Source organism: Ailuropoda melanoleuca, chromosome 1 (genome assembly GCF_002007445.2).
Source record: "Ailuropoda melanoleuca isolate Jingjing chromosome 1, ASM200744v2, whole genome shotgun sequence".
Taxonomy (NCBI): Eukaryota; Metazoa; Chordata; class Mammalia; order Carnivora; family Ursidae; genus Ailuropoda; species Ailuropoda melanoleuca.
Window position 1 is genome coordinate 36,685,175 of NC_048218.1, and position 24,692 is coordinate 36,709,866.

The 24,692-nt window shown below is 32.2% G+C and overlaps 1 protein-coding gene across 1 annotated transcript in view; it reads left to right on the top strand.

The window, feature by feature from the left end:
* Positions 1-22,219, top strand: part of CADM2 (cell adhesion molecule 2) — a 309,124-nt gene extending 286,905 nt beyond the window's left edge. The window contains exons 9-10 of the mRNA XM_034656944.1: positions 13,670-13,795; positions 14,591-22,219. Coding sequence (XP_034512835.1) covers positions 13,670-13,795; positions 14,591-14,709 — 245 coding nt within the window. The 3' untranslated portion in view covers positions 14,710-22,219. The remainder of the gene's footprint in view (positions 1-13,669; positions 13,796-14,590) is intronic.
* The last annotated feature ends 2,473 nt before the right edge of the window (positions 22,220-24,692 follow it).

Genomic DNA, 24,692 nt, shown 5'->3' on the forward strand with positions numbered 1-24,692 from the left:
CTCTGAATTGTTTTCCATAATATAATATTTGAGCTATCCTAGTGCACTTTTTATTATAACTAATCAATTAAATTAAGAGACTGATTTTTTTCTTATAAATCTATAATTTGAATTCCAAACATATTTTTCTACATTACCTTTTGGTTTTGAATAAATTTATTGGTGAATTTGCTAAATCTAGCCACCGTTTACCAGATTTGGCCATTTGGAAAATAAGTTCGGGATTATGGTGTAAAGAGGAAACCCAGTGATGTTTGGTCTTTGACTCTTATCTTCCAATCTTCTTCTGAAATGGTGTCAGAAGAGAACAACAACAACAAAAAAAAAAGAAAAGAAAAGAAGAAAAGAAAAGAAAAAAAAGAAAAGAAAAGAAAAGAAAAGAAAAGAAAAAGAAAAGAAAAGAAAAAAAAGAACAAAGAGAGAGAGAGAAGAAGGGAACACAACACAGAGAAAGCAAAGAATCTCAGGAGTGAAATCTCTTCTGAAACTTGAGAAAGTTGTTCACATGATCATTTCTGTTCAGACATTCAGTTACTTTTTAACGTACATTAGTCATGATATAGCCTTTCCATGGCACTTTTCCTCCAATGAAAATGCTTTCATACCAGTCTAATTCAGCTTGCATTAGGTTCTGCTTTCAATTTGGAGTTTTGTACCTAAGTTAAGTGTTAAAAAAATTTATTAAATATTTACTATGAAACCTACTAAATTTGGCATGAAAATAGTAACTATGTTGTAAGATTGGCTTATGGATAAAATTAGTTAATCATTGAATAAATTTAATATAATAAGAAAATGCTTTTAAATGTTAACCATTATCATTATTATCTTTTATGGACAGGGGTTGTACTAAGATCTTTATATATATTACTTCATCTAATTCACACAAAAGTTCTATGTGGTTCTTACCACTATTATCCTGTGTTATATATGTGGATACTGAGGCAGAAAGATGCGAAGTAACATACTGGTCCAACAACTACTGTATAAAGGACCAGTAAGGTCAAGATAGGAGAGATTTGCTTTCTATTTGAACATAATTTAATATATGAAAAAATAATGGAGTTAGATTCCAGTAAACTTAAAATTTGAAATTCAAAACAACCACAAGCTTTTTCCACTGGTATGTGACAGTCTCTTCTAAATAACATATAAAGTTGTGTACATTATATTCTTCTGAATATATTCTTTATTGTAACTGGAGAACTGGTTCAATGACCATTTATAGTAGTTTTAAAAACTTACATGAACATAGTCAATATGACTATTGTAATTATTACCAGGGTAATCAATTCAAAAATATTAATAGATACAAGGCTATCTGTTTGACTGAATTGATCAGTAATATAGTACACATTTCAGAGCTGACTGGTTATGAAGGGAAATTATTTTAGAAGCAGTGGTATTGTGTTTCTAATGTATTGGCCCATAAAAAACAATGGACATGTTCCTACAGGTGATCCTTCCCCAACATTTTAAATATTTATTCTAAGCAAAATAAGTCAAGCAGAGAAAGACAATTATCATATGGTTTCATTCATTTGTGGAACATAAGAAGTAGGAAGATCAGTAGGAGAAGAAAGGGAAGAAGAAGGGGGTGGTAAACAGAAGGGGGAATGAACCATGATAGACTATGGACTCTGGGAAACAAACTGAGGGCTTCAGAGGGAAAGAGGGTGGGGGAATGGGATAGGTTGGTGAAGGGTATTAAGGAGGGCACGTATTGCACGGTGCAGTGGGTGTTATATGCAAATAATGAATCATGGAACTTTACATCAAAAACTAGGGATGTACTGTATGGTGACTAACATTATAATATAATGTAATAAATATAATATAATAAATAAATAAATAAATAAATAAATATTTATTCTTCCATTGAAATCATTTCTGCTATGAACAGACATAAACGATTGCTCCAGACTAAACTTTTTAGAATAATGTTGCATGTTATAAATATTCTCATTGTCAAACATTTATTCTTTATTTTTTCTAAGAGTTTTAAAATTAAATCTGCCCTATTATTGTTTTCTCTGATAGAATACTTCATTTAATTATTATTAGGCCATTTCTTTTTCTTTTAGTTTAAGAAGAAATATGCTTAAATCTAGATTTGACTCTTCTGCAGAAAACATTGCATACAATTCCTTTAACTTCCAGTCTGCTTAAAAATACTTTAATTCATTCTTTTAGATTTGCACAGAGTACATTGCCAACATAGACATATGGCAATGTCATATACTAGTCATTTGTCTTCCTTCTTAATGGTTGTTCCCATTTATTTATTTTATGTATGTAGGCTGAGACCAGTGATGTGCAAAGAGTTAGGTATTGTTGAAATTGAAGGCAGAACAGTTCCTAGTGAGAAAGACATGAGGCAATAGAATAAAAAACAGCAACTTCCACAGATCACATAAATGTAAGAGAAATTGCACACGGAAGAATGAGCATATTTTACTTGGAAAAAAAAACAATGTAAAACTACAAAATACAGGTTTATAATCTCTCTCTAACCTTATAAAGCTCATTATTTTATATTATATGTATTGAGCACCTGCTAGATGTGACTTACATGTACAGGCTTCATATAAACTGGTTTTAACAGTAACTCTTTGAGGAAGGCAGAGTATACACCTTATTTACAGGTGTAGAAGAATGAAACTCTAAAAATGTCAAACTGAAAGTGATACTTGGGTCTTATGGTTCTGAGCGATGCTATTTCATATCTTTGATCTTAAAGAGAGACTGTTTCAAGCAGGAAAATTACGCTCAATGTCTTCTGCCTGATGGGTAACTTAGCTAACTTGTCCAAGCAGTAAATAATCCCACGGCTACCCAAGAATTTATTTTGTTCTCCCTTTGATCTCATAGATAACCTTAAAGAGCATTCCTTTCTTTCACCTTCCTCCTGTTATCACACAGGTAGTCACCTTCTGGCAAGTTCTCTCCCCTTTTGGATGTCAGTGTTAAATGAGGTGAAGCATTTGTGAAGGGCCCTTGCTCCTAACAGTTACACTGCTCTGTTGGTTAAGAGTCCTCTCTGGATTGTTCAAATTCTTCAGAGCTGAAAAGTTTCCTCATTTGAAGTAGTCAAGGAAATAGTATCCCGAGAGAGAAAGGTCAGTGAAATGAAGAGATTTGTGCTAGGACCTACTTTACCCACAAATAAGAACACCTTTTTAGGAGAAATTTTCCACTTAAATTTTAGTTCTCCAGGACAAATAGAGTATCTTATTCAAGTATGTATGTTGTTTAGGTCCAGTGCATTATTAACTGTTTATAATACCTGTTAATGAAATCAGTTTTATATAATTAGGAGACCTGTAATTCATAAAAAATGATAAAAGATCTTGAGTGGAGACAACTCTCACAGGAGAAAATTTATAGTGAAGTGCATAAAATTTGTGTAGGATGCAACAACACTGCACTTTTGTATCACTGATAATCACACTTCATTTACTAAAACACTTTATGATATCTCCAAGCAAAATAACCTTGAAACATTAAATTCAAAAAAAAAACAAACAAAATAGTAATTTTATAATTATTGTCCTAATCTTTCTGAATAGGAAGTCATAGGTGCTATTTTACCTAGAAACATGTGGCAGCATGTATATTCATGAGCTTGATATGGAACACAATTTATGATGCCGTAAATACATTTTCAAGAAGAAAGGCTAAGTGTTGTGCTTGCTGGGAATTTTCCTATGAATGAAAACCTGTTGTATGATATAGCCTTAATTTAGAACCCATAGATTTAGAGTCCCTATACACATTGTTCATAGTTGAAATCATGTGTAAATCACTGTACACACACAAAGAACAATATATTTTCATGTTTTTTTATCCTCTAGAGATTGTTCTTAAGTATTTTTGTCCGAACAGTAATTGTACACAAAATTAGAAGGTAATAAATGATTTTTGAGTGAATGTACTGATATATTCTCCTCTAGGGACTTTGCTAATGTCATATACTGCCAAAGGACACTATATATTTATCAGTAAATTATGTATAACTATTTCTAATGTTTTGCAATAGTGACTCTCTTTCTGAAGCATTACTCCATTTAAAGTAAAATAGGCTCTTACGTACATAGTAAGAATTCAAATTTAATGTTAGAACCAAATTATCCAAAGCATTAAGTACAAATCTGGATGAGCCTTTTTTACTTAGCACTAATTTCTAAAATATTTAAATAGTAACAGCATTATTGTTTTTTAACAAATAATTTAATACTGTGAAGGAGTAGTGATTCATTGCTCAGCACAGCACATGGTATCTAAACGATCCAGGTTCTGTCTGGAATTTAGTGTAAGAATTTAATATTATCCATTCACTCATTCAATCTGCTGGGTTCTAAGAACTGTGCAAAAGTGTTATTTCAGCCATATTACAAATATAAGATGTAACTTTCTTCTTCAAGTAAACTTCTGCCTTTGAGGTAACATAAAACTAAAGCAAGTGAATTAGTTCAAGGGAAAAACAATTTCTGAATGAAACAATTCAAGGCTAATTGACGTGGGGAGACCAATCAATACTGTTTTGGATTTTACATAGGCAGAGGGAAACAAGAACATTTTAAGCGATGAAGAAACAGCACTAACAGGAAGTCAAGTCACTTAGTAGGGATGGGCATTGAATTCCTCTTCACCATACAAAAAAAGAGAATACAATTGTGTGGAAAAATAAAATGCTAGAAATTACCTCAACAAACTTGTTCTCAAAATAGAAGTCATCTGACACATTCTAAAAACTGACTTTAATAATTACTTTTAAAGTCTTCCAAAAACTATTCCAAAAACTTGCTTAGACAAGCTGTCCCATGGTTTATCAATCTTTACATTAATAATAACTACGATTTTCTGAGTCAACACTTTGCTTGCTTTGAATAAAATAAGCCATTTATAATACAGAACCTGGCATAGAGTAAATATTCAATAAATTATTCTCTCATTTACTCCTTACCCATCAAACTCCCACTAGTTTCATTTTCTTCAATCTCATGTTACACAAATTTTTTTCTGTTAATATCCCCTCCCCATTTTTCAAATATTCAGACACTTAGAATGGGTCACCATTATCTTGTAGAGCAAAAGTCCTGAATGAGTCTTTTAAAAGTTAAAAAAAGGAAACCTATATTTTTCTACACAGCAGTTTATGTTTTCGACCCCCCCATATAACTGTTAGATAGTGCTTACATTACATTGTGTCAGATATTCCCGCTAAGCTCTTTATGCACCGTAACACATTTAATCTTTGACAACCCTGGAAAATAAGAATTATTCACATTTTAAAGATGAAAAGGTTAAGAAACTTGTTTAAAGTCAAATCAGTAGCAGTAAGTGGTTTAAGGTTTGGTATAAACAATTTATAAATCCAGGATTTTGTGAGCAATTTCTTTCACTTGAAGACTTTAACTGACTTTTCTTCTATTCTACTGTTTTCCTTCTATTTGTGTTACACAATACAACACAGCTTCATTCCAAGATTGATTTCATCTGATGCTCTTGGTGTCAATCATTACATCTTAATCACTATGATACATCGGTGGGTCAGTGGATAGAGGGGTTTACAGTGTTAACTCACTACAGCACCTAATACAAAGTACAGCTCAATTACAAGTAACTCACTAAAAGAAATTGATTGGTGCAGTCTTGAGTCTTCTATTTGCCCAGAAAAAAATTGGTTGGGAATGAGTATGGATTATCCACACTTCCCCAAATCTATTGTCTATGGCCTTAAATTTTTACGTAAGTCAAGTGAGATAACACATGAAAAAGATCATACTATAGTTTCTATGTTAATCAGTTCAGGCTATCAAAACAAAATACCATAGATTGCCTTAAACAACAGAAATTTACTTCTCATAGTTTTGGAGGCCAGAAGATTAAGAGGGCCAGGTTCTGGTGAAAGCTTTCTTCTTAGCTTGCAGACAGCTGCCTTGAAGTTGTGTCCTCAACATGTCAGAGAAAGAGAGACAGAGAGAGGGATGGAGAGAGAAAGAGAGAGAGAGAGTTAGCTCTGGTATCTTTTCTTATAAGGGCACTAATCTCACCGTGAGGGCCTCACCATCATGACCTCATTTAAACCTAGTTTTCTCCCAAAGGTTCCATCTCCAAGTTCCACTACAGTGAGGAGTAGCGCTTCAACATATGGATTTTGTGGGAAACACAATTCAGTCCATAGCAGTTTCTTAAAATAAGAATACCCTACTTTCTAAAATCTTAAATACACAAAGTAAGTACATTCCCAGCAAAGAGAAAATTCAGTAGAATGCTAAATATCGTTTGATTGTGATTCAGATCACTTAGGGAAACTAAACTTGAAAAATTATTTATGCTTTCTATTTCTAAAGGTGACTATCCCAGTTTTACACTTATTTTTGAGTTGAATTTCATATTTTTGAACCATTTTATAGTTAAACTGAAATTTCTCCAAGAGTTTTCAATCACTTAAAAAAATCCTCCAAAATGGGTACAGAATAGTAATATAAGTGGATTTATTGTTGAACTGGCTCTTATCATGCAATCTGGTCATATTTAGTCCAAATTTATCCTACTCTGTACTTGATTCATTTAAATCTTGACCCCCCACGACTCTGATGGTTGTTACTAGGAAACTGTTCAGTGACTTTTCCGTAAGAGGCACTTGTTTCATTCACTAATTCTTGTATTCATTCCAGCTTTTTCTTACTCATATTTTTCAATATTAACATTGAATTCTAGTCCTAGATTTGTCAAAGATTTCTCTTTACATTAGCCTCAAAACTAATTGGCAGTTTTCTAGTCTACTATGCAATTCACTATTCCATATTTTTAAAATTGATACTGAACTATTGATAATGAATGTATAGTCTGACCCTGACATTTAAACGGTTTTGTATATATTATTTATTAGATTTCAGTAAGAAAACAGTAAAAACTTAACAATTTCATGAGTATATGAATTAGCATGCTTATTATAGTACATCTTTAGAATCTTATCGTTTAAAAAAATTACAATTGTTAATCCAAGTTTGGCCTTGAAAAGATATTTATTTTAATATATAATGAAAATGATTCTCTTAAAAATAGCCTTGAAACCTAATCTTAAAATATTTACATAAAATGATTTTAATTTCACTTCTTTCCTACCATTTTGTTCAAACTGGAAATCATGTATTATAACTTATAAAATTATGTATCATAAAATAACTCTAACACTTGAACTAACACTAACACATAAAATAACTCTAACACTTGAACTAAAAACTATTTCTGCATTTATAATTTCTGCATGATGTGATCCTAGAAAGTCAGATGTTCTTTCTTTGGAGTTTATACTTCTTATTTTAAGGGGAAACATATGACAGACAAGCTACTTGATAGAAACCCACAACAATGATTTCAGGGATAGAATTACGTAATGTAGGATTCTCCATATTAAGATGTGAAATAAAGCTATACTTTGAGGTCATTTTCTACTCTTCTAAATATCAGAAATTACCCTAAATATTATTATTTAACATAATTTTCTCTTTGGAGACCTTTATTAAGTTTCCAGTAACCCTAATCAAAAGATATTAAGTTCAGAAAGTTTTAATTCTACAATATTCTTCATGTCTTGTGCATTGTCAACTACAGAGACTGCTAATATATTGTCAAATCCATTGGGATTTACTCACTCCAGTGTTAATAGACTAACTCCCTCAAATCATAGACTAACACTTGAGAATGAATAATGGTGTTTAAGATATATGATGTATTTATCTGAATAATAATGAAGACTCAGCTCTCTGTAAAGGAACTTTAGAAGGCCGTACTTCATTTTTTTTTTATTGCTATGACAGTAGGAGAGAAATGAGAGAAAGGATATATGAGAGATTCCCACTGAGACGGAGCCATTTAAATTATATATTATTTTTACATTGTTAGGATGATACTTAGATGATCCTTAATTTCAATCACTTGTTTTAGTTGCTAAGAGTAGAGACTAAAGACAGACTTTTAGTTCTAACAGTTATGGGGAAAAAATGAAAAGCATAACCAACAGTGTTAGTTTTAAAAATATATATATTCACAAATAGATGTGCAAAGCAGCAGTATCTATATCCATCATATCTCTGAAATCTTAAAAATCCTGGGACTATATGTTGACTTATTTTGCTGATGAGATGAAGGCTAAATTTGAAGTGTTTACCTCATAGACTGTAAGGGTATATGTAGAACATTAATGAATAGGGTCAAATAAATATGTGTTGGTATTACTTTCTCTGAAAGTCTTACTAATATACCTATATATGTGTCTGAAATCCAGTGAAAATATATGCAATGAAGAACATGATAAATTTAAATTTATTTAAACAAATTCTAAAAGATTGTCTTACTATACAGAAAAAGGGGAGAATGGTCCACATATCTGAGATTCTACTATGAGAATACATGAAATAAATCAGTGAAATCTCTCAGCAATAATTATCTACATTCTAAGACTCTCTCTCCAGTCCACCCACTGTGTACAAATGTCACATGATACATATTTCATTTCAAAGATAGTTTCTGTAGGTGGATTGATTTGCAGCATTAAAGCTGAGCAGGAATAACTACCAGCATCAGAAAAGAGAATCCTTCTTCAAAACATTCCAACATTAATAATAAAGAAAATGCAAGTATGGGTAAAGAGAATAAAAAATTAATTTGTATCCAATGAAAAATATTTTCATTAAAAAATGAGAAATAACGTATGATCAACAAGGAAAAGCATTTTCCCAGATGCTTAAATGGAATTGTTATACTAAAATAAAGAAAATACTATAAAACTACTATTTATTATTGTCAATAGTATGCAACTACTTAAAACATCTACTAAGTAAGTACACAGTGGGATCAAATAGAGAGTGTAGTTAAACCAAAGTCACAGTCCATTCTTTTGGAAGAAATAAGAAAGAAAATCTATGCTAAAAAGTCATATCAAATAAAAAGAAGATAAATTTGGGAAATATAACCAAAACAAAATGTAAATTAGTAAAATGATCATAAAAATAGTAAAGTGGGAATGACATATGCAACATAAAATATGGAGTTTCTACCAGTGCATAAGTGGATTTCCTGAGGAAGAAAATAGAAAAAAAAAAGAATAATTGTTATTCAAAAGTAGAGTTAGTAAAAAAGAATTCATAATCCCCAAACAAATGAACTAGTCTGATTTCAATTTTAAAACGTAGGTTTGCCAATGAAAAAACACTTTGACTCAAGGCAAATTACAAAATGTATCTAGGCAAAATATCAAAATATAATGGAGGAAAAAACAAAGAATTCTGATAGCAATCATTTAGAAAAAGCAGGTCACTTAAAAAATGATGGGAAAAAACCTGAATGATTTCAGATTTATCTTGGTGGGGAGAGGCAAAACAAACAGGCAAAATACTGACAAATTGTTCTGAATTATTAATAAAGACCAGGGATTCTTCATCCAGTTGAGTGTTGATTCACAAAAAGATAATACTTAAATATTCAAGGTTCAAGAATGTTGTTATCATGAAATTTTCTTTTGAGAAGATGTGTGCTGCAATTTACTATCAAATTTTAGATAAATTGGAACTGTAAAAGTAACTCTAGATATTTAAATGAGTAAAGAGACAGACCACTGTCAAAAGAAGAACTCTGGCTAGTTGCTTTAGATTTTTGGGGCAATTCTGAGATCATCAGAATCAAGATGGTATTGTTATCAATATTGGTATCAATAATAGAAAGAAAAAACCTAACAGAACAACTTAAACACTGTTTTAAACTAGTAGGAAAACTGAGTAGGTTTCATGGTTAGGAAATAAAAATGATAAATATAATCTTGACAAATACTAGACATAATGCTTTAGAAAATAAAGTACAGGGGCACCTGCGTGGCTCAGTTGGTTAATTGTCTGACTCTTGATTTTGGCTCAGGTCATGATAGGGTTGTGAGATAGAGCCCCGCATTGAGCTCAAACTCTGTGCTGGGCATAGAAGCTGCTTAAGATTCTCTCTCTACCTCTCCCTTTGCCCCCTCCCAACTCACTCTCAATAAAGAAAGAGAGAGAGAGAAAAAACAAGAAGAAGGAAGGAAGGAAGGAAGGAAGGAAGGAAGGAAGGAAGGAAGGAAGGAAGGAAGGAAAGGATAGAAAAGAAAAAAGAAAAGAAAAGAAAAAAGAAAAGAAAGGGAAAGAAAAGGAAAGAAAGAAAAGAAAAGAAAGAAAAGAAAAGAAAAAAAGAAAGGAAAGGGAAGGGAAGGGAAGAAAAGAAAAGAAAAGAAAAGAAAAAAGAAAAGAAAAGAAAAGAAAAGAAAGGAGGGAGGAAGGAAGGAAAGAAAGAAAAAGGAAGAAAGAAAGAAAGAAAAATAAAGTTCTGTTTTATACTTTAGCCTCAAACCATAGACCAAGATACATTTTAGCTGGATTAAAATATGACAATAAAAATGTTAGACAACAGCATAAATCTCTATGTGTATAATCTCATCATGGCAAAAGCAGTTCAAATCATGATCCACAAGTCAGGCATCATAACACAAAAGTTTGATAGATTTGATTACATAAAATTATAATACTTATCCATCACCAAAAAGACAATAAATTAAGAATAAATAAAAATAAATTGCTAAAAATATTCATCTTTCCATGGAGACAACTGTTGAAACAGTAAATTTGAATAGAAAAATGGTCAAACTGAATAAGCAGCCATTTCAAATTAATGAATTCGTATAGGCAATTGTAGTTAGACACATTTATGGTAACTTGTAAATACTAAATACTTAACACTTATCAATATTAGATTGGCAATTTTTTTTAAATTTTAATATCTGATGTTAGTATTGGGGGGCAGAAATCCTTCAGATGTACTTGGTACAGGACGAATTCATACAATCTTTCTACAATATAATTTGGCAATATTTATCAAAGTCTTTATGGGGCGCCTGGGTGGCACAGCAGTTGGGCGTCTGCCTTCCGCTCAGGGTGTGGTCCCGGCGTTGTGGGATCGAGCCCCATATCAGGCTCCTCCGCTATGAGCCTGCTTCTTCTCTCCCACTCCCCCTGCTTGTGTCCTCTCTCACCGGCTGTCTCTGTCTCTCTCGAATAAGTGAATAAAATCTTAAAAAAAAAAAAAGTCTTTAAATGATGTTTATGCTAATTGGTCCAGCAATAGCATGTTTCAGAATTTACCTTTAGGAAATGAGATAGGTACAGAGATGTAAGAATAGGAGTGATTTCTCAGTTCCGCAAAAGAGTGCTCAGTTCTGAGAGATATTCAGCAAACCAAATAGAAATGATTTATGGCTATTTGCATTTGGGACTTGAGCAGGAAGTGAGATTTGAAACTGCTTCTGAAGTATCTAACTGAGGAGTAAGAATGGGGAATTCTGAGGCATGGCAGGTTTATTTTTTGCTTCTTTTTCTTCCTGTTTTTCTTTATTTTCAATTTTTAGTTTTACAGCCATGCCAGAAATTAAGGATAATAAAAGAAATATATAATAGAAAGGTACATTAACAGCAGCTACCATGATATATTAACTTTTTAATACTGTTTTTAAAATAATCTTTTTGATAGCTGAGTAAGGGCTTCAGAGGGGAGGAGAGTGGAGGAATGGGATAGACTGGTGGTGGGTAGTAAGGAGGGCACATATTGCATGGTGCACTGGGTGTTATACGCAACTAATGAATCATCGAACTTTACGTCAGAAACCAGGGATGTACTGTGTGGTGACTAACATAATAAAAAAACATTAAAATAAAAAAATAAAAAATATATTAAAAAATAAAATAATCTTTTTTTTTTTAACACCCTTGAACAGTTCAATGCATGTATTCTTAGTTGGGCAATTTTCTTCAAGGTGGAGATTGAGTGATCTATTGCCTTACTCTTATAGCTTCTCTCATTTTCAATTTGTTTCTCCTGAGATCACTCTGGAGAGTTACATGTGGGACGTTTTTATTGACTGGACCTTCATTCAAGTGTCCAGAGCACAGATCTCATGGTTACATTCACTTGAAGTGAAGTTGGAAAATGTTTAGCTCTTCTATACACTCTTATTTTAGCCCCCCAATTCTACTATATGGGAGATTCAATCTGTCAGTTATATTCCATGGCCACACTTGAAGTGTATGTTTAGGAATATGCTCTTCATGGGAACTACGCAGCTTTTATACTCCACTTCTTGCTTTCACCAAGTTTGGGGATCCTGAGGTGGTTTGAAGTTTTAAGTAGACTTTTTTTTTTTCCTATCTAAACAAATGCTACTTTCTCACAATAGTTTCATTAAAAACACATTAGACTCCTTATATGTCATATTCATTTGCCTGTTATCATACTTCAAGATCTTTTGAAGGCATAATTGTCAAGCCTAATTTATTTCTTTACTTTCTCCATCCTCCAAATCCCTCCTTTAGAATGTAAGTAGTTACCATAACGATACTGGCAACATGGGCTTGGGAGGTTAGGCAGTATACTCAATCTGGTCTTTGCAGTAGGGCTGACCCTTAGTGGGTCTTGTTGCGCAAAGTTTCACTCAGTTTTATCTCTTATTGTGTGACTTCTATAAGTAGTTGATTTTTTAAATTTTTGAAGTTCCCAGTTGTCTAGGCTTTCTTTTGATCTTTTCATTTCTGCTTGGAAACTGGCTATCCTTTGCTGAGTTCATCTCTTTCCTGTAATTTTACTAAAGGCCAAATGTGAAAGTATATTATTAATCTATCTCTCCAGCTACTTTCTGTAAAACTACAAGTCAAATAGGCACTTGATCCTCTATGCTGAGTATTCATTTTCTTCCTTCTGTCAATCACATTTAACCCAATTTGTAACACCCTCCTCTCCTTGAAATATGTCCTTTCCTTTGATCAACTACAATATACTCTGCAGGATATTTTCCTATCTCACTGTTCTCTCCTTCTCAGTCAGCTCTGCTGGAAGTACTTTCTCTTCCAGGACTTTAGATATGGGAGTTCCTCAGTTCAGTTTTCAGACTTCTTCTCCTCTCTATCTAGACTTACTTCCTTGGGGGAGTTCATCAATTGCTATTGCTTTAAACAAGATTTATATGATAATAAATTCCAAGTTATCATCTCAGTCCCAGTGTTTCCCATGACATAATTTTATTTTTTAAATCATATAGTTGTGTTCATCACACTAAAAAGTACACGCATGTGCATACACACACACACAGTCACACATATATTCAGAAGGAGAAGAGGAAGGAAAGGCATAAAACCATGAAAAATTGTACATGTTTATTTGACCTGGCACCTGGGTGGCTCAGTTGGTTAAGTGTAGGACTCCTGATTTCAGCTCAGGTCACGATCTCAGGGTCATGAGATTGAACCCCACCTCAGGCTCCATGCTGAGAGGGGAGTCTGCTTAAGGTTCTCTCGCCCTCTGCCCCTTCCCCACCTTCATGTGCTCTCTCTCCCATTAAAAAAAAGTTTATATATGTGTATTTGTTTATCCAATCTTAAAATGTAAAGTCAATGACAACTGTGATTGATGTGGCAAATATTATATCCCCAGGTATGTTGTACAAATGAATATTTATTGACTAGATGGTTGGTTCAATACACATTAATGAAATTTTATTTCAATAGAAATGTGCTAATTTTCAAAAGAACTCATTCTATATATACTCTGTGCTTAACACATTGTTTGTGTGATATTTTATTCTCTTCTCTAGATCCCAATGCTCTGGCTGGCCAGACTGGCCCTGATCATGCTCTTATAGGAGGAATAGTGGCTGTAGTTGTATTTGTCACGTTGTGTTCTATATTTCTGCTTGGTCGATATCTGGCAAGACATAAAGGTAGGTAATATTTAATCAAGTATTCTTAAGTTTGACAAAAATTGTTATTCTAAATACTAAATCGTAAAATATTAAATGAGTGTATGTATATATGTGACACAGAGAGAGATCTAAATACGAAATTACTTCAAGGATTTCTTATTTTACTTAATGAAAGTTGGTTTGGTTTAGCAAAATAATGTGCAGCCAATGGCCAAAGGTCACAGAGTGAGTCACTGGCTCAGAAAAAAAAGAGAAAAGCAAGTTTGTAATTTATCTCTGGGATTGGCATTCAACTGTAATGTTAAACATTTGGTCAACATTTTTTGTTTGTAGGTTTGTAGACACACGTATGGTCATATTAGTGAAGAAAATACATAATTTTTTTGCAATGGGCTAGGTAGCAAACTATTGACATAATCTACTTTTAAGTGGAGTTTTCAAAATGAAGGATGACACGTTTGATGTGATCATTATCAACATCTTAACAAAGGACCCTGATTGCTACAGCTGCACAGAGCACATGGTCTGTATCCATCATTAAAGAAATCAAACTACTCATTACCCACTCCAGTTAGGCAGTTGCCTCTAGTTAACCTGGCCACAGCTTCATCTGTATCATATACCTGGAAACTGAAAGATAGTGTGCAATAGTAGAAGTGTGAATCGTGTGGTTTATTATGCCTCAGAATATGTTCCAACATGACAGAAATCTGGCACAAGCTCCTTCCTAAATGAATGTAGCTTTAATGCTGGCTATTTTACCAGTCTCACAGAACTAACATACATATATTTTTTTTCTTCCAATACCCACAGGAACATACTTAACAAATGAAGCTAAAGGGGCTGAAGATGCACCAGATGCTGACACAGCCATTATCAATGCTGAAGGCAGCCAAGTCAACGCTGAAGAGAAAAAAGAGTATTTCATTTAAAATGCAGGCCAAGATTATGAGTTTTCCTTACCAGGCTGGCTGCTGGAGAAAACTGGCTATCATCTTTCAGAATTCATTTCTACCATCTTCTGCTACCTTTATTAACTTCCATACCGTACTGCTATCAGTAGCCAGTGTATACCAACAATCAGCTGTTGAAAGCATCATTCTTTAATTACTGTACCATCCATAATGCAGGACATTTCTTACTGCCTAAATTTCACACCATTGCTCTTTTAACATACAGTGCTTGAATATACAGCCTTAACAATGTTAATCATCTCCTTGGATCATGGTACTGAATTGTTTTTATACATTGAAAAAAAGTATGCAAATTTTTTTTTTTTTGCCCTCATTTTTTTCTTCCCTTTAAATCATAAATTTTGTCAGTTTACCACTGGACAGCTTTCACAAGGAACAGGATTAGGTAACGACCTAATGTGTTTAAATTGAATCATAGATAGAGGTTTACAATGTTTTCTACATGTCTGCCTTCAAAGACATGTTTGGAAACATATGCCCTAGAAAACACAACTGAAAACACTGTAGAATAGATTCTGGAATATTTGAGATTATACTGGTGAAGCTGTATCAATTTGATATTTAAAAATATAGTATTTGATACAGGAGCCATGTATGTATGCATTGCAATCATGACATGACATCTTAGATAATTATATAGATCCCACCATTAGGTTATTTTAGCTTCATTTACCAATAAATTTTTACAAACAATTTACTGCTTCAGGAATCACAAAGATTTCATTCATTTCTCTAATTTGATTCTATAATTTATTTGCTCCATAAAGACTCACCTGCCTAAACAAAATTGAAGTATCCATAGGGCACAATTTTGAGACATTTAGTATCTGTATATAGTGCATATAATAAATCCAATTAAACATTATTTGATACATATTTAACTTTTTTGGCTGTAGGTAATTCAGTCATAAGTAAGCATTTTCTAATGTCCATTATATCCCTTTAGATATTACTTAAACCAATATTATAAGTAGATAACATGTATTAGTATTTTTGTCTGTATGTCCTAGCACTGTTCAACAACAAATTTTTCTAGTTCTTGTTAATTTTTATTTGTTATACAATGGAAGCACAATGTTATAAGGAAAGGTAATTTTAAGCTAACAACCAGTGCACAGCCTCAGGTTTTAAATTACAACCACAGTTGAATAATAACCTAAAAGTAAACTCTTAGTTTGCTAAAAATTTACAAATTTTAATTTGGCAGTTCCAGAGCTGCTTACCTATGTTGGTTTGCCAAAAAGAAGTGTTTAAGATATGTTTTCTGTATAAATGAACTAATTCTTTATATTAAATTCCTGTCTATGCATTTTGTGAGGTACAAACTTATGAAACAGTGAGTGATGGAGAATTTCTGCCATGCTTTTAACTCCAAGGTGAAAGTCTCTTTCTCTGGATTATTTCTGAAATTTTGGTGTATTTAACCATTAAGAAATGCTGTATTCTTAAATATGACACAGAGTCAATCTAAAGTCATATTATTTCTTCTAGTAAAATACAGTATTGCTAGATTAGTTCTCATTAAATTTGTTATATGCTAAAAAAATAAAAATCCAGCTAGATAAAAATTATTTTCCCATTCACAAGAATTGCACCTTTAAGAAGAAAACAAATATGACAATATGGTAGCTATACTTGTGATGTCTGAAAGCATGATGGCCTATGGTTTTAAAAATAATATCTTGGAATTTATTTTTGGGAAATGAGAATGGTTGAGTATGACATCATGTATTAATATCAAATGGGAGACAAGGGTGCTGTATCTTAGATTATTTATCAGAAAAGTATAAACTTTTAAAGACAACGTTAGAATTTTTAAATTGTTTTTTTTTTGATTGTTGAAACATTTATCTTGTTGATTTCTTACAAAAGAAAAAGGACGATGTCAGTCAAGCAGCACTTTTTCGGAATATACAGAACATAAATAATATGATGTGGTTGAGTGTTAACATAATAAATCATATACAGTATGACATTTTAAGGAAATAAGTCTGCATTGATGTGATTGCATGCTTGTTTTTACAGTTCACTCCATACCATCTGTGGAAAAATGCAATAATATGTTAATATAGTATGGTAGTTTGAGAGAATCAGGTAGGTGCTACTAGACACATTGAAACTAGAATAGGTTTATAAACTGTTCATATCTTTCAATGCATAATCTTTAGAAAGACTCCACAAAACAAAATTCATCCTGTTAGTACAAAATGGAAAGGTTCTTATTACAGAAGTAAGTTGTATAAACTGTATCATCAATTACTATTTAAAGCTTAATTTCAGGATGCACTTCAAAATTGCTACTCTTCATTGATGCTGTATTTACATCCCTCTTCATTTTGTCTATATTCTACTTGGCTCCAACTGCTAAATTGTTGCCTAAATAACTCAACCATTATTTATAGTACTGTAAAATTAGAAATCAAAAATTGGTTGTATTTCAAATTTTTGACTCTCTTAACCCTTTAGAGTAATATAAAAAGTCAATAGAACTCTTTAAAAAAACTAATATATTATTATTTGTGGGCTCTAATAAAATGTTTTGCCAGTTAAAATGGTTAGATTGGAATTAGGTTCATTTTTAGTTCCTGAGAAATATAGCAATAGAATTGTAGTTTCCTATCTTTAAAATTTATTTTATTTCCACCAAACAAGGGAATAAATTATAAAAATTCTGCTCATTTCTATAAAAATCAGGAAAAAAAAACCAAAATGACGTTTTGAAATGGAACCACGTCAATTGCAATGTCTGAAATGTGCACATGTGTATGCACAGAGCCAAATTATGTCTCTGCTCATTGAGCACAGTAGCTATGGAACTCAATGGAAGGAGTGTGAACACACATATACCCCTAGTAGAATATGGAGCATTATTCTTTACCAAAAGTAGCTATTCTCTGCCAGTGTACTGTTTACAGTGTAAATTGATTGTCCTCCATCAAAAAAGCGTAAACAGTCTTTCTTTTTTTCCCATTTTTGAGTGTCTTAGATAGAATGATTATTAAAATTAGGAAGAAAAAGGAAAGTTTGTGAGTGCAAGAGCAAAGTTAGAGCACATGAGCAGAGTATTGTGTGTGGTGTGTGTGTGTGTGTGTGTGTGTGTGTGTGTGTAAGAAAGAGAGAGAGAGAGAGAGAGAGATTTCAACTTGTTTTCTTTTACCAGAGAATCCAAGAAGCAGTTTAAGGAACCTGATATTGGAGTTTAATCTAGAAACTGGATGATCTTATATTGGTTCAAGATGCTTAATATTGCATTGAAACCCAAGAATTAAAATAGAGAAAGAAAACTAACTTTCCTAAATATGGCAAAGAAGCTAACACCTCATTTATTTTTATTTCTTTGTAAAAATATAAATATCTCAATTAAAAGGACAGGCTCACTTGTAATTATGTACTCATGATTGTAACAGCATTGAGGTTCCATATAGGCACATGTACAGCAGCTGTTTGACCGTGATGGTTCTTCCATGTAACATACCAGTTATCGTGTAATTTAGTGCCACTTATTGCAAAGTGTTACCAAGGGGAACATTTAAAATACATTTTCTTTTCCTTTGGACATAAGGATAATTTTACAAATGATAAATATGAAATTCATGTTATGTTTTTTTAATTGTGGAGAAAATGCAAAACCTCATATCTTACTGCAACTTCCCCATCATATTGCGGATTACTTAGAGTCCACGAAAAATGCCCAATATTATCTCCCTTTGCAAATGGTAATCTGTGATGAATATACAAAATAAAACAAACAAACAAAAAGAGCTGCAACCATAGCTGAAATATATGAAACACCTGATAAGAATTACTGAGTAATGCTTTTTTTTAAGTGGCACAAAGTACACACTAAAAACTATGCAAAATATAGGTAACTACAGTGTACGTACATGTAAGTATCTTGTACTTGCTGTGTATGGATGTTGGAAAACCATGTAATTATAATATGCATTTTGAATATTGGGAAAGAGGAAATCTTAGTGTAGATAATAGAATTTGTTTTGAAATATACACTGGCAATATTGAAATATACTCAGTGCAATATCTGCAATTCTATTGCTGGATACTAATGCAAAGGGATTTTAAAGAATTCTTTAAAACAGTCCAAGAGGTTACTAATCTTCACCCCCCCACACACACTAAAGCATTAATTAAAAATATAATTGATTCAACAACAGTTTTTATTTTTTATTTAATCATTAATGAGACACAATAAAATTATTTGACCTAGTTTTTAGCACTACTGGAGAGAAAGAAATAACCTGAGTTTTAAACTTTGCTTGATATCTAATTGAATTTGGAATTCTTACACTTTTTTTTTGAAATGTGTGTATAATTTAATGGATTATGGTACTTTTATTATAAGTACACATTTATTCAATCAAAGAACATAGGTTACCATTAATTAATAGTTAAAGTCATTATATCTTAATGGGAATTTTTTTAGACCTTTTTTCTATTTTTTCCCCTTTCTCTCCCTATTCTGTCCCAGACATGCCCTTTGCACTTATACCCTTCCAAAGGCAATGGATTGAAAGAAAGTAGCAAGATTATAAAGAGAGCTAAAGGGGACAACATAAGAAGAATGGGTTCTAAACTCATCAGCATTTTTGTGTATTGAGATTATTAATATTGAATGCAATAGTTATTGGATATAGCTGGTAAGTTCTCTGCCATGCATACTTAACAATAATCCTTCTACCTCTCACTTTTAACATGGGCTATGATATAGAAGAAATAATTATTTACAGGATATCCCAGGAAGCAGTCTTTGGGACTATCATACAGTCCTCTCCCCAGCCCCTGGGAAATCTCAAAAGCCAATTTCTTTTAGTGTATTCAGTGGTGTATGGATCTGCATTTGTTTTTCCTTTCCTATCATTAACTTTTCCTAAAGGCAAAATATGCTAACTTTATAAGGATAGCTCTTCTCATGCCTACTTAATATTTCAATGTAATATAATTGTGTTGATTTTTAAAAAATAATTTAAATGGCAACACTTTGGAATCCAGTCTTACATTTCATTTAATATTTAAAATGCAACAATTTCTTATAAATCAATGCTGTGTTTTTAAGTAAAAATTATGTATATGATTTATTTTCCCTGTTATCTATGTAAGACAAAAATTTAAGTATTTAAAATTGTCTCCTTATTAAATAATACCTGAATAATGAATACAAAGTATTACCACAAATGCCCACTTTATTGTGTCTGCTTAGACATAATATGAGTTTTTCAAATGATGTAATTTAATTATTCTAAAAGGAAATTACATTTTAAAAGCAGATTTTTCTTTAGGAAAAAAATGATGCAAGAAACTATTTCAAATTATGATGTTAAATCTATAAAATATGCTTAAAGTAGGATGTCTCTATGTTATGTGGTTATGTTAAAAATAATATTTGGTCAAATCTTTACCATCTTTTCCATATATATATATATATATATATATATATATATAAAAAAGATGTAAAGAAGAAACACTATTTTCCCCTATAAAACATACTGTATATTTCAAAAGAAGAAAAGTTAAAAGATATTTGAAGATTGCAGGGGCAAAAGAAAAACCTACCAGGGCTCAGCACTTAAGCACTTTTCCCACATCCAGGGTCAGAACAGCAGTGAATCTCACACGGACTTTTGAATGCCACATTACACTTCTATTATACACAGTACTGTCAAACCTCAAATGTTTTCTTTCTTCAAATGCTTTTCCTTGTACATGATACTAGTAGACACTTTTCTCTTTATATTTGCTGATAGTGAAAGTTATATGCAATAAAATGTTTGATGGTTGAAAGCAGTGGTCACCAGTTGGTTAAAAAAAAATGAAATGTAAACTGAATTGTTATCTCTCTATCCTTTTTGCTTTTCTCTGTGTTTCTAATGTATTGAATGATTCTCATAAATAGAAAAATAATTTAAAGACTTTTCAAAACTAGGACTCTTGCTCCTTATAAGTGTATAAAATTTTAATCTCTTTACAAATTTATTTAACTGTAGCTGCTGTACTTATTGTAGATTCAATGATGCAGTGAAGTAGTAACCCATGAGTTTGGGATTACTGACCTATTTTCTTCATATTCAGTTCACATCAGTATTTGTGAATTGGTTGTTTAGCTTTTCACTCAACCAAAAAGTATTCCCTCAAGAAAGCTCCATTTTTATCGTAAATATTTCAACATAATCAACATTGAAACAAGTCTGCCATGTTAAAAAAAATTTAAAGACTTATCTCTGAAAATGGTACCCAGAAATGCAGGTGTTCCCAGTAATGTAGCTTCAAAAATAAAATGTTCTATTTATATGACATGAAATTCATAACTTTTGGAAGGGTATATTTATGAAAACATAAAAATAAATTCTGTGCTGTAAAGAAGATTCGCCAAAATAAAGCATATTGCACAGAAGATAAACAATTATTGAATCTACTGTTATCATTAACATTTTCAAAAAACAAAATGCATATTGTAATATTAGGTACATGACACTTGCATGTTGCTATGCCTATATCCTTACAAAGTATTCAATGTGTACTTAGTGGCGCTTAAACTATGTCATGTACAACTCTTATACACATTCTTACAGGGTTCCCATTTGCACTTCATCTTTCAGTAAAGTCTTGTCAGAAAAAAAAATTGTCTGATACATATGGAAAAATAAAATTTGAATTTTAGCTATCTGTTGGACATTACTGAATTGTCTATTCATTTAGTTCATTTTCTTAGGTCCGAAAGCAGACAATGAAAGATGGAACTTTCTTTCTTCCCACTGACAAGTTATAAAAGAAGTCATAAAACACATTCCTTTGTACCAAACGCATAATTTTGCGTATCTTTTTCAACTGACTACATTATCCGTTCATTTTAGAATTTCTCAGTGATGCCTATTTTCCTTGTAAATTTCTAAGTGGAAGTTTTAAAAATTAAATGGTAGTAAATGTTATCTTATTTGTACAACATTTAATCGTTACTCCTTGGAAATTATGAACCTTGTAATATGCTGACTAAGGGTAAAAAAAAAATGTTGCTGACTTAGGGAAATTTGCTTGAGATTGCCAAAATTTCAAAACTCTGTAAAGGTAATTTTACATTCACTTATGTGTGTTTACTAATGTTGACTAGGAACAGAAGCAAAAATACCTAAACCTATTTTTTTTAATTTTCACACTCTAACCAGTATTATACATTTCAACTACCTAAGATAATACAATTAATAATATATCCATCCTAAGCTTATGCCAATAAGAATTTGAGATAAGCTTTTAAATTTATGGAAGATTTTCTTTGTGTCTTTGGAAGTTCACTTACCATAAGATATTTTATAGTCTACTTTAAATAACAGATTTTGTTATACAGGGTAAGCCAAAGGCTGTACAAGAATTAGTGTCATTAGGTCTGATATTTGTGTTAGACCATGAAATATTCCATTAAAATTTATCTGTAAATACAAGGCAAGATTTTGTATCTGGTTTATTTTGTTAAATAACATTTTATTTCTTTTAATTCATTTTTCCCAGCAAAAGCAGCCCTGCAATACAATTTAGCACATTTGATTCTGTATCAAAGATAGAATTCAACCCATCTGTAAGAAAATGAGGACATTTGAAATAATCACATTCATTGACACAATTTTTGGTGTTTTTGTTTTTTCTGATAGCCAAAAGGCCCACTCCTATACAGCTTGTGTGTATATGGACATGCGTCTATGTACAAACATGTACAAACATAGGACATTCATGTTTCCTAGATAAAAACCAACTCTGTGTTTTCATATTGGCAATTGTTGTTTCTGTCAAAATATTCTACAGCATTTTTTTTAATGAAGGAGGCATACTAGAAATTCATATAATTCACTACAGGATAGAGTTAAGTTTAGGTGTTCCTAATAATTGCATAGTGGCTTCAGTCCATGAGAGGGACCTTCATTAAATGGCAGTCCTGGGATGATGCTAAAAATAACTGCATACTCCTTTAAAACAAGAAGTTCCAGGAAATCATTTTAACTTTTTTTTCCAAACCATATTTTATTTGTTTTGTGCAATTTAAGGGTTTTTTTAATGTTTTGAAATCTAGCAAATAAAAATGTATAAAGAAAAGATTAAAGGGAAAAAGCAGTTTCCTGGTTGCATTTTAAAAGCCACTTAGTGCTGTTCTACATTGCATGTTATTTAATGAAAACATAACTATTGAACACCTACCATGTATCATCAGTCCACTTCATGAAATACACGAGAACCAGAATATAGCATTCTATGCCCAGACCTCCAAAACTTTAATAATTAAATTATCCTTCCAAGTAATGACCACTTTTCTGTATTTTTGGCATTCCTATGTTGGACAGAGGAGAGGGGAAATTGTTAATAATTTTAAAAAGGGTATTATGAAAAAAGTCTTGTGATTTAATCAAACTTAAAAACAAATAGCATATCTTTCAACCAGTGTTCACGGTCTTAAATTCGATGGGTATCTCTCTCTGAAGATTTTCTATGTTGATTTTTTCAAAAAATAGATCTGATTAATGAGCTAATACTTTATTATGCTAGAAAATCTAGGAAATTAACTCATCTTCTGAGGAGTGACCATAACAATGACTAGAGTGTGTATGTTATTATTAAAAGTTCTAAAAACACATGTCCTGCACATACTATCAAAACTTGGATTCACTTCATCTTTACTAACCTAAGACCTTACACAGACGGAGGGTGCATGTAATATGATCACGTGGCAGACTTCAGGAATATATTTTCACATAGATTAGAGGTAGTGTGGGCCTTTTAAACTAACGAATATTTGCTGGAAAACAACATAATACCCCTGAAATATGACACTCCCTCTAAGATTTGAAAACATATTTAACTATTAAAATTGGTATATCAGAAATATATGTCTTCTTTATTCACAAATTAGGATATCAGGAAGTGAAATTTTTTTCAATGTGTTGGGAGGGAAAAAAATGATTAAAAGGGAATTGGAAAATTCCTAAAGATAAGGTGTGTCTATTTGGCAATTTTATCAAATGGGAGCATGTCCTAATACCCTTCTGTCAGAGATCAGAGAAATTTTACAAAATAGGATCTCAAAGGCTCCATGATCCCACAAACTCTGACTCCATGGCAAGAGGATTTTGGAATCTAAGGACTCCCACTCTAACCACATAATCTACCAATTGCATATTTGTTTGCTTCAAAAGTAACTTTAAAATTGGATTTGTTTCCATGAAAATATAAGACTATCAACTTTATGCCCCTACTATAAAATTAATTCCCATGCTTCAGGCTATATTTTTAGGCACTAAATAACACTTATATTACCTCATGTGACACTGAAGTCCCTTCTTTGGCCTCTAGGTGTCATAGAAGACATTAGTATTTTTAATCATATTTTGCTTACAGATTTTCCTGCTAATCAGATGGAGTCATGTTATATTAGACACACACACAATACTTAGCTCAGAAACTGGGGCACACTTCCAAGTCTAACCAAGAGCTCCAGCCTAAGAACCTGCAATAACTTTACACTGAACATCACATTTCCAGCTGCAGAAACACTTCTCACTCATGTATGTCTTTCTTGCACAGAGCTCCCATTTCCCTTTCCTGACATACAGCTCCTAAAACACTTGTAATCTCCAGAAGTAATAAGTGTCTTTTTGTATGTTATGAGATGACTGGTGGCTGAGGGCTTCTGGATAGCCTCAGGATGGAGGTTGATTGCCAGGGGAATCATCCAGGTGATCAGAGGGTTAGAATTTTCAGCTCCAAACCCTGACCTCTGGGAGAGGAAAGGGCAGGAAGTAGAGCTAATCATCAGTGGCCAATGATTTAATCCATCAAGCCTGTGTAATAAAGCTCCCATAAAATTCCCGAAAGTATGGCAATATTTGGAGAGCTTCCTACTTGGTGAACATGTGGAGGTGCTCGGAGGGTGGAGAGTTTGGGGAGGG